General features: G+C 58.0%; 1 protein-coding gene across 1 annotated transcript in view; it reads right to left on the bottom strand.

Moving 5' to 3' along the window:
- LOC111160428 (ring finger protein 213) overlaps window positions 1–8,115 on the bottom strand; it is a 105,292-nt gene extending 97,177 nt beyond the window's left edge. Inside the window, exon 1 of the mRNA XM_022523545.1 lies at window positions 7,974–8,115. Within this exon, the coding sequence (XP_022379253.1) occupies window positions 7,974–8,070 (97 nt within the window). The 5' untranslated portion in view covers window positions 8,071–8,115. The remainder of the gene's footprint in view (window positions 1–7,973) is intronic.
- Window positions 8,116–16,439: the final 8,324 nt, after the last annotated feature.

Genomic DNA, 16,439 nt, shown 5'->3' with positions numbered 1-16,439 from the left:
AATAAAATCTTTAAAAAAAAAAAAAAAAAGAATCGAGAAGGAGGAACTGGGAGCCGCCACACATAACTACATTAAGCTATGAACTAGGGATGGCGGGATGGAGGGCCAGGGGGAACTTAGCAAGGCCTGCTGGACCAGAGTCTTCTTGTCCCATAGTTTCCTGATGGCCCAGCAAACATCTGTTCACCTCTGACTCCTTCCCATCTCCCTGAGACCTGCTGTCTTCCCTTTGGCATCCCAGACCCCTACCCACTCCCTTCTCCTGAGTTCAGGGTGACATAGACACCTCCCTTCACTTGTCTTTGCAATCTCTCATCGTAAAGAAATTAAATCTGATTTTTCTCCTGTCAATCTGTCTCATGTCAATTTAATTCTCAGACCAGCCAGAAGCATTTTGAAGGGTAGAGAAAAATTCTTCCTCCCCCACAACCTGACGGCTGAAGAACCAAACCAGCAAGGATATCATCGCACACAACGCCCAGGCCACTCTCCTTTGATGATAAACTGTGAGCATTTTGGCCTCTACCTGCCTCTTTGTGGTGAGATCCCTGATTAGCCTGATCCAATCAGAACCTGGCATTTCCCCTGGCCCCAGTGATTGGCAGGACGTGCAGCGACCTCCAGGGCTGGTGACTGGGGTTTCAGACAAACTGACTCCCTCCCCTGGTCAGACAAACAGATCCCAGGCACCAGAGCTGGTGAGCCCGTCTGCCTTCCTGAACACAGCCAGCCTGAGGACAAAGCAGGGGACCAGAGAAAGAGGCAGAGACAGAGGAACTCAGGACAGAGAGCAAGCCCCACGGAAACCCAAGCCCCTGGCTCTGGAGCCGAGTGTCCAGGCAGTGCGTTCCTCCAGCGGATGAAGCAGGGGCTGCGGTTCTGGTCCTCTCCAATTAAACAGCCTCGACGCCGATGAAGAATCAGTAAGAATTGTTGTAAAAAATGAGCTTCCCAAGAGGAAAACAAGAGGCGGTTCAAAGAAAAAGACCCTTGAAAACATCCTTGGCTCTCCACAGATCAAGGAAGCGAGCAAGGAATCCACGAGATGCCATGTGCCCCCACCCACTTGGCATGAACCAGCAAGACGTGTAGTGCCCAGTGCTACAGAGGATGCGGGTGGACGAGAAACCTCGAAACCCATAGGCCAGAGGGGCCAGAAGCCTCATGCTTATAAACACAGAAGGCTGTCCTCCAGATAGACTGGTTCCGGGGGCAAGATCCACCTCGCCATGTCCCTTCTGACAAACGGTGGAACAAGGCAAGGGGGGAACAAGGGCAGAAGAAAAATAAATTTCTTTACAGAAGAAAATTAAATTTCCTTACGACCTACAGCCCAGTGACAGGTCCTTGAAACAGGCAGAGTGACCTTCCTCTAGGGACGCAGCTGCCTCCATGTTGACGCTCTGCTAAGGGCCAAAGGCAGTCCTAGCCCGGCCTCCAGGATCCTGTCATTCGACTTTAACATATAAATATTTCTTTGGCGGCACCTGAATAGCTCAGTCGGTTTTAAGCATCCAACTCTTGATTTGGGCTCAGGTCATGACGTCAGGCTCCATGCTCCATGCTGGGTGTGGAGCCGGTGTAAGTCTCTTTCCTTCTCCCTCTGCCCCTCCCCTCTCTCCCTCTCTAAAATACATACATGCATACGTGAAATCTTTAAAAATTTATAAAAATAAATAAAAAAATAAATGAAAATTCCTTTGGAAGCTCCCTTTATCTCTATCCCCAGGCATATGACCCACTGATACACATCTGAAGGTTCTCACGACTCAGGTTTTATCAGGCGGTAGTAAACGACCTTTTCCCAACACCAGCTAGCCCCTCAAGGTTCTGCAAATCTTGCTTCCAAAATTCCTCAGAGACTCACGATCTCCTGCTCACCCCCCCAACTAGAGAGCACATCATGGGTCACTGCTCATGACCCCAGCACAGCTCTTTCTGCCCACGGGTCCTGTCCCTGTGCTTTAATAAAACCACCTTTTTGCACCAAAGACGTCTCAAGAATTCTTTCTTGGCTGTCGGCTCCAGACCCACTACCCCACCAAGCCTCACCTGTATTCCCCAACTACATCAGCATGACCCACCAGCTTACAGAAACACATATGCATACACACGTTTCCAGGCAGAGGAAACATCCAGAAGGGGACACACCAAATACTTAATAATGTTGTGTTAACAGGCTTCATGGCTTTTGTGCCCTCCTACAATGGGAAGGTCGTTCATGACTTGAGGAACAAAGGCAAAAGAAATGTACATAAAAATGAATTTCCTTAGGACCTTCAGCCCTATTGACAAACACTCCAGACGGGCAGAATAGAACATTCCTCCAGGAAGGAAGTCCCAGTCTCCCGAGTTAAGGCCTTGCTAGAGGAAATGCAACATTAGGTTGACAATAGCTAGCCAGGCCTCCCAGATCCTGTGAGTCTTTGAGACAGGAAAATCCTTTTGGAAACTTTGCATTGTCCTTACCTCCCCCAACTCTAAAGTATATGATCTCTTGGCAGCTCAGCTCTTCACAGTCGGGGGGGGGGGGGGGGGGGGGGCAGCTCTCTCTCCCCACAGGTCCTGCCCCTCCCTGTGTTATAAGAAAACCACCCTTTTTGTACCAAGAATATTTGAAGACTTCTTTCTGAACCATTTGCTTCCCAACACCACTTCCAATCACCTCCGTTCTCACCAGCACGTGTTAGTTCCAGATGGATTCAGGAAGGGCAAACCTGCCGCAGCATTTAATAGGTGCTCTGCGTGTGAACCCGCCAAGTACCCACCGCCAGCCAACGGGGGACATGCTTTCCTGGTAGACACAAATATGGAAGGACAATTGGGGAGCAGGGCTTGAACCCAGGCGTTGGGCTGCCTCCCACGGTTTCACAGAAGCCACAACAGGCCCTGGGGACAGCTGTCGGGGTCCTGGTCCTTGCCCATAGGATATTTTGGCTGAATTGGAGCAAATTCCTGTCCCCTAGCCCTGAAGCATGTATGCACGCTGGGATGCCTGCAGGTGAGCAGACCTGGGGGTACCCAGAGAGCCAATGGGTCTGAGCTCCCCTTCAGGTCCCCAAATCAGGTCAATGGCTGATTAGCACAGGAATGAGGGGAGAGGGCAGGGACCTCACCGACAACCCCAAATCACTTCTATAAAATGTCACCGAAAATTAACTCAACCCAACGCGGTCAGCCACGCTGACTCCGACACCCAGGCTGCCGAGGAGAGCCCCAGCAGCAGGCCTAGGTCTGCAGCGCACGCACCCCTGGGACGGCCACCAGCTAGCCCAGGGCCCCCCTGCCATCTGGGCCCAGCCCTCGGCTGGAAAACAGGGGCCGCAGCCCTGCAGGTCCTCAAGGCTAAAGCAAGCACGCACGCCTCCCACTCTCACAGAGGTCCCTAAGGTAGTCACATTCCCAGAGACAGAAAGAGGCAGTGGGTGACAGCAGCTGTGGGCGGCATCAGTGTTTACTGCAGACAGACGTTCAGTTTGGGAAGATGGAAGGTTCTGGAGGAGATGGTGGGGATGGCCGCATGACAACGGGAATGGGCCTCAGGCCGCCGAACAGCGACACACCGTGAAAACGGTAAATTTCACGTTATAAATGTTTTACCATGATTGAAATCATAAAACCCACGGCACTGAGCAGTACGACCCTCCAGGTGTGCCTGCCCCACCCGGCCGGAGTCCGTTCAGTGAGCACAAACCCACGGCCTGTGCCGGTGGCCGTGGAGTCGAGGTGCCCACACCAGCCCTACAGGCACAAACAGGCAGGATGGCTCTGTCCCCAGCCAGGGACCCTCCAGTGCTGCCCCAAACCTCCCCCGGCCTGGGGCCACCCCCACCTGTACTTGTCCTGCCTCTGAGCTGCCCCAGGGGCCCCCAGCCCTATCCTGGATGTGAATAGGGTCTCAGGTTCTCCTCTTTTTCCCCTTATAAAAACATCAAGGAAACTGGGACATAGCAGAAAATGAAAAAGTAAGGACGTTGGCCAGAACTTCATCTCCTGATAATAGGCTTCTAGCACTCAAGGAAGAGTCCGACTGGGTCCCCTGGGGAACCTGACCTTCCCCCTGGCCCTACCCTCCACCTTCGGACTTGATGAGGGAGCAGGAGGCTGGCTAAGGACAAAGCAAAAGCTGGCACCTTGCACCCCTCCACCCGCTCCCCTCCATAATATGTGTGACATTCCTCAGGCACCCCTGGCTGCCCTAAAAGAAAAACAAATAGTTAACTTGCAGAGATCACAGTCCTGCAGGGCAGGAGCCTCCCTTGGTTTACAAATGTCCTAGAGATTTACAACAAAGCATCTATCTTATCAATAGCCCAATTTCCAGAGGCACATAACTCAGTTCCTCAAGCCCTAATGTCGCCCTCCCCTCCATAAACAAAACTGAAGGAGGTTGAGGTAGAAGGAAAAGTAAATAAAGTTAAATTTCTTCTAAACCCAAATCTCACTAACAGGGAAGCTTGATAGCAGGAATGTGACATCCCACCAGGAGACTCCCAATTGTCTTCATGCTAGTGCCTCACTAGAGGGAAAAACAGTCTTGGCTTGACAATAACCAAGCCTTCAATATCCTGACAGTCTCTTTATCCGGATAGCCTTCCGAACACCCCCTTGTCCTCACCTACCCGACTCCTGTGTATATAATCAGCCCCTCCTCGGGATAGCGGGGCAGCATCTCTGTCTGCCCACGGGTCCTGTCCCCGTGCTTTAATAAACCACCTTTTTGTACCAGAGACGTCTTAAGAATTCTTTCTTAGCTGTCGGCTCTGGACCTCACCCCACCGAACCTCACCTAGGTTCTAGAACCTCATCAGACTGGCCCAACATGACTGGGCAAAGTTGTCCCCTCTCTGCCCAGGATGGGCTGGGACTCTCCACACACCCCCTTTCCGCACCTTTATGTGGTCGGTGCCCCGGCCCCAGCCTCCGCGACCCAGGTGTCCAGCCACAGGAGGTGCGAGGCAGAAAGAAATGGTAGAGGGAATGGGATTTCCCCGTAACTGCGGCAACCCGACAGACAAACAATGAGGCCAGGATGGAGCTCCTCCAGGAGCTCTCAAGGGTCGTCCTGTTACTGTCCTGCCAGAGCCCAAAACTATCTTAGCTCAACAAGGGCCAGGCCTCCGGGTTCCTCTAAGTCTTTAACATAAGAAAATCCTTTGGGAAACTTCCTCTGTCTCTACACATCTGTCCTCCGCTTAAAAGAACATCACCCGTTGCTCCCCAGGCCCCTGTGCAGCTCTCCCTGCACTTCACGCACCGGCTCTGTCCCCAGGCTTTAATAAAACCACTTGTTTTGCCCAGAAAACGCCTGAAGAATTCTTTCTCGGCCGCGCACTCCCGAAACGGGCTTCAGATCCCAGCACCTGGGAACAGCAGCGGCACCGGCCTCTCTGGGCCCCCAGCTCCTGGCCCCGCCCACTGCCCCAGAGCGCCTGGCCTGGAGGTGCCCCGGAGCCCAGAGCCCTGGGGCCGCAGCCAGGCAGTTCCGGGAGGGACTGACAGGAAGAAGATTCCCCCCCCCACCGCCCCAGCTTGGTTTCAGTTTCCCTTCCTATAAGCAGAGGCTTGGCTGAGAATGAGGGAGGGGCGGGGGAGCGGAGGGGGGCTAAAGCACCGTGCAGGGCAGGGGCTGGGGGAGATCGCCATCGCTCCTGAGAACCCTGGCCCTTGGGGATCCCTTGGAGTCCCATCCCGTGCGCCCCGCTCCCACCAGCAGCAGGGGAGGCCCCGACGTGAGAAGCCAGCACTCCCGGCGCTCTCCCGGCCTTCGTCCCGTGGTCTGGCAGCATACGGGAATCTCGGAGGTGGGGGGGGGGACCTGACCCTCCCTCCCTCCCCGCAGGGGTCGGCGGGGCCCTGGACGGTGACCGCTGGCCTGCTGCCAGCACAGGAAGACTTCATGGCATCCTGTCAAAGCACCACATGCCCAGGCTGGCAGGCTGACCTTCCCTTCCCAGTTCTGTCATGACACCTGGGCCACCCTCAGCAGTGCTCTGAGATCCCCCCCCACACACAAAACCAAAGGAGGGCAGAGGTACTGCGCCCCCTGGAGACCCCTGGAGAGGAGCGAGTGCTTTCCCAAAGAGCTGGGTCTCCAGGAGGCATGAGGCACTGGACCCAGACTCCAGAGAAGGCCCTCAGGGTCCTCTACCTGCCTGTCTGCGGTCCCCCTGCTTTACCTGGTCATGGTCATTCATGTCCACCCTGGAGACCCACACTCAACCCCTGCCTCACCCCTGACCCCTGACCCCCATACAGGCCAGGGCCAGCAGGGGTGGAGCTGCTTATCACGGCCCAGGTGGTGGCACTTCAGGGCAGATGGAGGGGGCCGCCAGCACCCCACCCTCCCTCCCTCCCCTCAGAGGCCGCAAGACCACGGCTTCCTCCCAGGATTCGAGCTCTGCAGAGCCGCTGGGTTCAAATCCTGCCTCTGCCAATTGCTAGCTGTGGGACCGTACACAGTTTCCTTAACCTCCCTGTGCCTCACTCCTGGCATCTGTAAAAAGGGAATTTATGATGTCTCCTCTCTCAAGACTTAGCACAACGTCAGGCTCACTGCCATTTCACCAACTGGTCTGATTTGGGTTTTTTTACTCTCTGGGGTCCCAAAGACCCCCTCACAAGGTCTCCCACTCAGGCGGATGTTCTAGTGACCAGGGGTGTGGAGCCCTGGCAGGTGGAAAATTCTGCCTGGACCCACCAAGAGCTCAGCTAGGCCATGGTCCCATATCCAGACAGCCAGGAGCCAATGAGGACAGCGGACACTGAGCCGACTCAAGCTCGACTGCATGAGTCAAGTCCCCTGTGTTCCAAAGGAAAAGACAGACTCTAGGTCTGACTGTAGCCGGAGCTCCTCCCTAAAGGGGCAGCGGCCAAAGAAAGTCAAACAAAACCTGACAGCAAAAGCAGTCACCTCTTCGCACCTAATACAGTCCAGTAAAAATATCTGGGATGTAAGCATTTTGTACACACGCAGCAGAGACGAGAGTAACGAACCAGGGCTTCCCCTTCACACACAGGGTACCCTCGCAGATCACCCAGGGGTCAGCGAGCAAGAAGGGCTGGTACTGGCAGCATGTACTGACTCTAGCGCAAACACACGCACACAAACTATATTTAGAAAACACACATGATCTTCTAGAAGACTTTCTTTGCTGGGTCCGGAAATTATGAGTCAAGCACCTACTATGTGCCAGGTGCCGTGCCAGGGACTTGGAGTAAAGCAGCTAACAAGAGAGCAAAGGTCTTGTCTGAAGCCGTGCGCTGCTGTGGGCCGAATGGTAGAACGGCAAACAGCCTGAGCAAGTGGGAGTGGGAGTGGGGGGCCGGGCAGGTGCTGTTCTCAATGGGGTGGTCAGAGTGGGCCTCCAGGTGCGAGGGCCGAGGAGCAAAGACAGAAAGGAGGTGAGGGGGTAATGGTGCTGCCCTCAGAGGAAAGGTATATTCCAAGCTGAGGGAACGGGCAGTGCAAAGGTCCTGGGTCCAAGAACACCTAGGAAAGGAAGGAAGGCAGCCTGAGGTCCTGGACACCCAGAGTTAAGGACCGACCTGAGCTGGCAGGTGACATGCTTCCCTTTCAGACACTGACCTGCCCTCCATCACCAGAGAGGGTCCTGTCAAGGCTGTGGGGACCCCGCACCCCATCACACCACCTGGGATACCACTTCCACACAGCATCCTCTGCAATCCGGAAACGCCTCAGCTCAGCCCGACACTGCCCGGTCCCAGGGAGGAGGAGAACCATTAGGTGCTCTCCAGGAAATGAAATTGAAAGTTTTTAAAAAGCAACAAGAGCTCCCGGTAAAGAACCAGACGAAACTGTTCTTGTAACAAAAGTGCTTCTAGTAAGAGTCCCGCAGCCACAGAAGACCTCCAGCTACTCGCCGCAGCTGCCCGCTGGCCACAGTTTCCATTTCGGCGAGGGGAAGCGGGGCTGGGCTGCCCACCCCACCCCGCCCCCATTCGGCCCTTACCTGGTACGGGGGCTGCAGGAAGAAGCTTCTGTCCACACTCGCTGCAGAACTTGGGGGCTTCGTCTTTGGAGACATAGCCACATGAGACACACTCCATTCCTCCGGGGATGGGTCTGCTCCAGGCAGGCACGCTCCTGCAGGTCTGGAAGAAAAAGGGTCCCCAGGCAGCTGACTATATACTGAGCCGCCTGTCACGTGACCTGCCTGCTTCAGTTTCATTTTCTGGGAAAGGAAAATTACAGTGCCCAGAAGCTCCCCCGCTGAATTGAAAACCTAATGCTAGCACTTCCTCACCTGCGGCACTCACAGCCCTGAGCCCCCATCGGGTTCCCGCCCCTCCTGACGCCGGCATCTCCGCCCCTCCCCCACCTCCTCCCCGACCAGGGGCTCCCGCAGGTTTTCTTCCTGACCCCACTTGCCCCCGCCAGGGTCACCCCTCCCAGGGTCTCCATCCCTCAGTGAGTCTAAAACTGTTCCCGCTGGCTGGGCCTGGGGGCTGGGACAACTGAGAACTAGGTGTTGGGGGAGGGGGCACTGTTCCAGCAGAAACACAGCCCTTGCAGAACCCTGAGATCAGACACCGTGTGAGAGGGCCCGCTGGGTGCTGAACGAGGGGCAGACAGACAGAAGCACCTGTGCACAGGTGCCATGGGGACTGGGTGGGGCAGAGAGCACTTCAGAGAGGCCAGAGCGCCCGGAGGGGCGGGCCTGCGCGCTGGGGCAGCTCAGGGCGAACAGGGCTAGTGGTCAGGCTAGCAGGCTGCCCGCCCTGCCTCCCCCAGACTTGGCTCGCGGTCCACTAGCTAGTGAGCTCTTGGGGGCAGGGAGAGCTAGACCGTGTGGGCCAGGTTCCCCGGCTCAACCTCGGCCGCCACCCCGCCCCTCATCCCTGCATGGCCAGGGACGAGACTACCGTCCCGGTCGGCCTCTCCACGATTTTCAGTGCCGAAGGGGCCTCCACCCCTCCGCTGCCCTCCGCTGCCCTCCGCAAGGCTCTGCTTCCCCGCGCACCAGAAAAGCCACCACAGGGCTCAGAAGTCCCTGAAGGGCCCTTCTGTTTCCCGCCCCCACCAGGGGCCTGAACCCGGGCAATGATCTAGCCACTCAGCCTCCGACGTCCCCAGCTTCAGGAGTGCGCCGGACTCAACGCCCATGCCCCAGCCGCCACCCCACCGCGCCCGCCGGTGGGCCCGGGGTCACGTGGGGGCCGGGCGCCGGGGGTGGGGGGCGTCGAGGGCGGCCAGCTCCCCATCTCAGCACTCGTTCCTTCTCCGGCCTCCCCGCCGCCACCTCGGGGCCCTTAAGGCCGTCGCGGCAGCGGTGCCCACCGTGGCCTGGAGACCCCGGCGGCGGGCAGCGCTGGGAACGCTAAGGACGAGCTCGGGCGGCCACGGGGCGGAGATGCTGCGCTCCGGGGAGCTACTAGGGACGCAGGCAGAGGCGCCCCCGGCAACCCCAGGCAGCGAAGGGCTCCGCGCCAGCCCCGGGGCTCCTCCGCGCACACCGCGCGCCCACCGGCTGCCCGGGGCTGGGGTCCGCACGGAGCGGGGAGGGGCGGCGCGGGGCGGGGCCCGAGCGAAACCGAAACCAGGCGCCGCGGGAAAAAACCGCTGGGAGGGGACGGCCCGCAGCACGCAGGCGCCGCGACCCAGACCCAAGGACCCCGAGGCCCGCCCGCGCCCCCGCGCACCCCCCTCACCCGCCCGCGCACCCGCGCACCCGCGCCGCCCCAGCGTGCAAGCCTCCGCGGAGGCCCAGTTTCGTTTCTCTGGTCCGGGTCCCGCCCCTGCGGGCAGGGAGAGTTCGGGCGGGTGCGGCCACAATGCCCTCTCATGGCGCCCCCCGGTGGACAAGGGGGAGGCGCTGCCTGTCGCTGCCCTCGGGGCAGGGTGCAGGGGAGCACAGATTCTGGACCCGCAGGGGTCTGCCCCCGGGTGCCCCCCAGCAGCCTCCACCACCCCACCCCACCCCCGCCCCACCCGGAGCCCAGCACCCTGGACAGTGCCCACCTCCCTGGAGAACCAGCAGCCGGCCAGCGAGGGGCACAGAGGACGCCAGGCCAGACACTCCGGTGCAAAGTATAGGTCACCAGCCCCATCGCATCAGGGCCTTGCACAGATTTAGTGACCTCAGTGGCCGATGGTCGTAGAGGGTTTCCAGCCCGCGCCCGGCACTGGGATGGTCACTGATAACCAAGAGGCCGCCGCGGCCTGCGTTGCACCCCTATCCCTCCGTCCGTCAGTGTCCTCATCTGTGAGCTCACCATGGGGCATCCCAGGGCTGTTGGAGAATTGACCAGTAATAATAATACACCCAGCGCTGGTGTGCCAGAACCCAAGCAAAGGACATGATGTGTGTTACTTACTCCCTACGCTCCTCACTGCCCTCTCCCGCAGAACCAGCGACCCTGAGAGCACTTGGGGGCCCCTGGGCTGCTACAGACTCCACCTGGCATGATGACAATAATTTAAAAGGCCAGGGTTCCTTTCCAGCCTGTGTCTCCAACTCTCTCTTCCACACGCTCCAGCCACAACGCCTTTCCTCTGGCCCGGGAACAGCAGACTCACTTCCTGGGGTTCCCCTCCCGCAGTGCCCACACCCTGCAAAGCTGGCCTCTTCATTCCAACCCAGCTCACTGAGCTCAGGAGGTGCTTGCGGGGTGCTCAGCACAGAGCTACGATTGACCTCGTACTGACTCAAGAGCCACAAAGTCCAATTCACGGCCTGCCACCCCCACTGCCTAGTTCATCTGGATCTGGGCAGGATCCAAGCTGTGTCCGCGGCTGTGACCTTTGACCTTGTGCTGACCTCCTGTGGGGCCCAGGAGAGCTTGTTCTGAAAGAAGGGGGCATCAGGCAGGGTGCTGGGCTGGGCAGGCTGGACCGGGCTGTCCCTTCTGGGTCCTAGCAGGAGGGGGGCTTAGTCAGAATCCAGGGAAGGTTCTGGGAATCTGGGGTTCCTCTGGGACTAGCAAGTGAAGGGAGAGCCCAGCCCTTCCCTAAACTGTCCCGTGTCACCTTCAGATTTGGGGAGATGCCAGCAGAGCAAAACCCAGACGCCCTTCCAGGCCAGTGACCGGCTAGCCCTGCTGGCCAGGCGGGGCACCTCCTGCGTGTGCTCTCACAGGCAGGCGTGGCTCGGGGGCTCCAGAACCCGGAGCCCGCCCCCAGTAACGGGGTGTGGAAGGGCTGGCAGAGAGGGCACCCTCTGTCAGCACTCTGCAGCCTGGCGGGGTCAGGAGGTCACATCCCGGACGAGTCAAGCCACTGAGAAAACACCCCGACCCACGTGGTGTAGCCCGTTTGTTGTAAAATGCAACATAGCCTTAGGAATGAGGATGCTTCCAGTGAGAGACGCCCCACCGAGGGAGACACACTTTGGATTTTAAGGCCATATTTTAATGTCCCCAAGGTATCTTCCCTGTCCACTTCTCTGTGTTCTTGACCACTCCTTAGCAGAAAGCAGACAGTAAAAGGATGTGTAACGTCTCACCTCTGAGAGACGGGCTTGCCGTCCTGCCTTGTCTGGCCCTGCACTCCCAGCCTATTTGGTGGTTCAAGATCAACGAAGCTTCAGCTGGAGTGTCAGGTCACGGCCTCTTCCTTCGGCGGCTAGGAGCCTGTCTAGCCAGGCTGCCTTGGAGCAGGGCTGTCACCTGCATTCGCAGGGTGACTGAGGGCCAGCAACCTCCAGAAGAGGAAGCCCGCTTAGAGGCAGGCTCCGACTCCCTACTTTCCGAGAAGTCAGGAAGCGGCATGGGGGGGTGTGGACATCCTGTTCCAACAGGTGCAGAGACAAGCCGCCAGGGGCTCCAAGGAAAGCAGGGGTTCCAGAGGCTTCCACCTCTCGGTGCCGAGAACCAGGCAGTGCGCGGTCCTGTCGCCAGGACACCTGCACCATGAAGATGGTTAGCGGCCCCAGAACCACGTCAGGCCTCACGGAGCACACCAAATACAGACGAAACGAAGAACACACGGAAAAGCCAGGGGTTCCAAGCCCGCTGTGGGGACTCGCAGAGAAGATCCCTCACGCTCCCTAGTCTTGATACACACCATAAACGTACACGTCACAATGGGCACGCAACTTTTGAAAAAATAATACGTATATAGCATGACATAAAATGACATGTACGAGCTAACACCTTTAGGAAATAAGACAGAAAAACAACAAAATACAAGAACAGCAGCAGGCGCAGTTTCCTTCGTGCGGCTGAGCCAGGACCAGAGACTGACGTCAGTGCGGGAGGAGGATGGGGTTGTGGGACGAAGGAAGGAAGAGGTGAGGAAAGGTTTCAGGTGGTGCCAACCTCCCTCAGCTTTGTCCCTACACATGCGGTGATGCCGAGGCTGCAGGCTTGACTCTCTCCCCTCCTCACAGCGTCCGCAAAGAGCCTGACCCCTTCTTGGGAACATCTGCTGGCGGGAAGCCCGCCCGCACGTTCTCCCCGGTGTCCGCGGCAGGCCGCCAGCAGACGAGCCCGCTGGCTCAGCCACCTGGTTTACCTGGCCAAACCCTGCAGAGAGCATCTTCAAGACCCCGATGGTGGAGCGTCTGAAATGTCCTTGATCTCGACCTTGCAGCCGCCCGCGTTTGCAGAATGGATTCAGTGGGACCCCACACCTATCTGGTTGGCCGGCCTTGCTCCTCACCTGTGGGTACTAAAGGTCCTGGGGTCACCTGCAGGAAGGACGGTCTCCTGCTTGGCGTAGGCAGGAGGGAGGCACACTTTGCAGGGAGCGTAAGTGCAGGCAGGGTCAGGGGGGGTGGAGAACAAGGGGGTCTTATGAGGAGAATCTAGGCCCAGGGGCGTGTGGTTCTGTGGCCCTGGCCTGGGTTGGCCTCCAGCCACCTCAAAGCCGGGCTTGTGCGACCAGGCAGGCCTGAACAGAGCGCTCTCGTTCATCTCAGAGCCGTGTAACTAAAAGCCGTGCAAAACAAGAGGGGCCTGCAGCTCTAGGCCTTGGTCGCATCTAGCCACCAGCCTGCTTTCGGGTCTTCTCTCCGGCTCTGGTTTTTCCCACGGAAGACCACACGTCTGTTTGAGCAAGGCTTGGTGATCACGTGGCTCCTGAAATAGGCTTTGGGATACAGATGGGTCGGGGCTGCGTTTGGCTGGTGGGAGTCCGTGTTCTGGGCCTGGATATTCTCGACTAGGGATCGTACTGTTGACCCCACGGAGTAAGAACTGTCCCAGAGTCCGATGTCCCTCAGGTTGGAACAGTGGGGTCCAAAACCCGCCTCCATCGGCACCGGAATCCCCACGGGGGCTGCAGGCCCGCACAGACAGAAGGGCAGCCTTATGGAGGTGCTGGAGTTCCTTGTTTTGGGGGCAGGGGACACAGAACTGAGAAGAAAGCAGCCAAGCGACCTGATGGCATTCTCCTTACCTATGGGTCTCCGTCCCCCCAGCTGTCTGATTTAGGGCCACCCCGATCCAGTGTGACCTCCTCTGAGCACAACTAATGACATCCTCAAAAACCCTGTTTCCATAGAAGATCAGAGTCACAGGCTTCTAGGGTCAAGAACTCTTTTCAGGGGACAGAATTCAACCTGCTGCAGGCACCAGCCCCGTGGGCTTTGTCCGATCTGCTCGGAGAAACCCAGCCATCTGGTACCGCAGAGGGTTCCTATGGTTTGAATAAACTTGGGTCCTTCCACAGGATTAAAATTATTCTAAAGTGGAGAGAGGGGACAAGCTCTCTGCCCGTGTCAGTAGCTGAATTTATAGAGGGTAGGTACGTCTGTGCGGAACAGGGTTTATACACGTTACCACATCACAGCCAGGAAAAGTTTTGCTGTTGGCTCTGGGTCAGCCCAGGCAGGGTGGCCCGGCTCCAGGGGGATGTTCTACTGAAAATGGAGGTCCCCAGCCTGCTCTGGCACTCATGGGGACACTCACTGCTCCCCACATTAGCATGCGGCTGGCCCCGTAAGAGCTGGTGGCACTGGGGGCACTGCTCCACGGTGGCCTCAGACTGCAGGCACGGAGGAACAGTCACATGGGATCCCCCACCCTGCCGGGGTTCATTTCCCTGGGGCAGGGGAGGAGCACTGCATGGCAGCCCGGGGCCTAAAGCTCCCCCTACCCTCCTCCCACCTTCAGAGTCTTGCCTCAAGCCACCTCCAGCAGGGGAGGAGCCCCCAAACACATGCTCATCAAGGAAGGCATTGGGTTCATGGCTGAGCAGAGGAGGGGAGAGCCCGAGGAAGGACAGGGCCAGGAGGTCCGGTTCCCAGCCGCGGTGTCTCCTCAGAGCCCGATACACGCCCATCCCTCCCTACCCTGCCCCTCAGCTCCATCCCTGCGACGGCCCTTTGGAGGACGTGGAGATTAAGGGTCAGGGAGATTAGACAATTTACCCCATGTCATGCAGCGAGAGACCAGAGCAGCCTGGACTCGACACAGCTCTCTGCCAGCCGGCCACCGCACGCCACCTCCTCTGCTGTCCCCATGTCCCCATATCCCCCCACCAGCGAGTCCCACGACCACCCCAGGGATGGAGTGGAGACAAGCAGAGGCGAGCAGGAGCTCGAAGCAGCCGGGGCCTCCGAACCACGCCGGGTGCGGACGTCTCAAACCTGGGGTATCCGGCCCGGCGGCCACAGGACACATGGCCCGCAGCACTCGAAGCGTGGCTGATCTGATTCACGGCGGGCTGCGGGCACTCCATCCACAGCATCCTTGAAACAGGGTTTCAAGACATCCTATGAGCAAAATGACGCCAACCGTCCCGTCGGTGAGCTGTGAATAGACCTCGAGCTGAAACGATAGTATCGCGGGTGCAACGGGTCCAACGAAACGTTAATGTCACCGTTCCTTGTTCGCTAAGGTGACAGGAAACGGTAAGATGGCTCGTGTGGCTCATGTCGAGGCCGTGGACCTGGGCCATCGTCCAGTGTATGGTTGGGGCTCCGGGAGTGGCTGCGACAGGTGGCAGTGCCTGTGGGCTGCTGCTTGGCACGTGCCCTCTTTCACGCCCATGGGCCCACAGTCCGCCATTTTCAGCACGAGGCTTCCTGGGGCACCGATGAGGTCCCGTCCTGCCAGCACTGAACACCTCATTAGTTTGCCCAGGCTGTGGTTACACAGCAGCACACACCGGGCAGGGATGGGGGGCGCGAAGGCCAGGATCCCAGGCTCGGCGCGGCGGGTCCCCCCGAGGCTGTGAGGCAGATTCCGACCCGGGCCCCTCTCCCAGCTGCTGTGGCTTACTGGCCACCTTTGCTGTTCCTGCCTCACAGAAGCATCCCCCTGGCTTCTGCCTTCTTGATCACACAGCTTCTCCCCACATGTGTCTGGACCAAACCGCTCTTTTTATAAGAGCTGAGCCACATGGACGCGTCCTGCTCCAATGGCACCATCAGCACCCAGGGCACAGGCCAAGGCCCAGAGGGGCTCGTCTGGCAATGAGGGGCATCGGTGGGGCCCAGCGGGCATCCTCGGACACCAAATTCCGAAGTCTTTCCGTGCCATGGTCCATTCCAGTCTTCGCTCTTTTCCTAAAATGAAGCTTTAATTCTTTAATTAATAATTATAGAATTATATAATTAATTATAAATTTAGTAAGTTCAAAATTTAGTAAATTATAAGTTAATTTTAAACTTAACAAATGTATAATTATACATTATATTAATATAAATTTAATATAAATTAATTTTAAGCCATAACTTAATTTTTACCTATATATGAATGCATCGCTGAGAAACGTAGACAGTTAAAATGAATAGAAGTTGTATAATGTCAACGTAACTCCTCGTGTCAGTTGGATGTGTATCTTTCCAGGACTTTCCTTAAGCTCGGAGAAACATCGCCTCACCAGTCACACAGACGCGTCTTCAGGACATCGCTCCGCAGCCCTCTCTTTTTCCTCAAAAGTGGCAGCGTGCAGACGCACGGCTCCGCCCGTTTCCCTCACCTGCCACAAGGCCCTCTGGCCAAGGGGACATTCCGCTGGCTTTCACTTCCCCAAATCGCAGAGGCTGTGCTAACCATCCTCAGGTCCGCTCACGGCCGCGGCGCTGGGTGCAGACCCCAGAGGGCAGGGCCTGCCAGGGCGCCCGGATCTGCCCGCTCTGCCACCGGGATGGTCTCTGGGTCCGAGAAGGGGCACGCTTGGCGTGGGGGCCGTGAACCACGGGACGGCTGCTCCACGGGGCTCTGGGGAGAGGCGGCCCAGAGCGCAGGGCTCCAGGACATGCTCGTTTGTGCTGAGAGAGGGGCTGCTCGAGGTCAGGAAATCCAGATTCAGGGGTGGGGGTAGGTCAGGGGCCAGAACACGTCCTGCCAGGAAAGCCGGGGAACTCCGTGGCGTCCGCCTACACGGCGAGTTCTTTCTCGAAGCCCCAGGGTCCCAACCTTCCTCGGCTGGGACGGCGGGGGCAGAAGGTGTCGGTACCCGCCGGGCGAGAGAAGCTCACGCGCCGAGGCTCGGGGTGCCCGCTGTGACACAGACACGGAATAAAGCA

This window comes from Enhydra lutris, unplaced genomic scaffold (genome assembly GCF_002288905.1).
Source record: "Enhydra lutris kenyoni isolate GAN:26980312 unplaced genomic scaffold, ASM228890v2 scaffoldscaffold75, whole genome shotgun sequence".
Taxonomy (NCBI): domain Eukaryota; kingdom Metazoa; phylum Chordata; class Mammalia; order Carnivora; family Mustelidae; genus Enhydra; species Enhydra lutris.
Note: the sequence above shows the minus strand (reverse complement) of the source record. Positions and strands in the feature narration are given on the sequence as shown.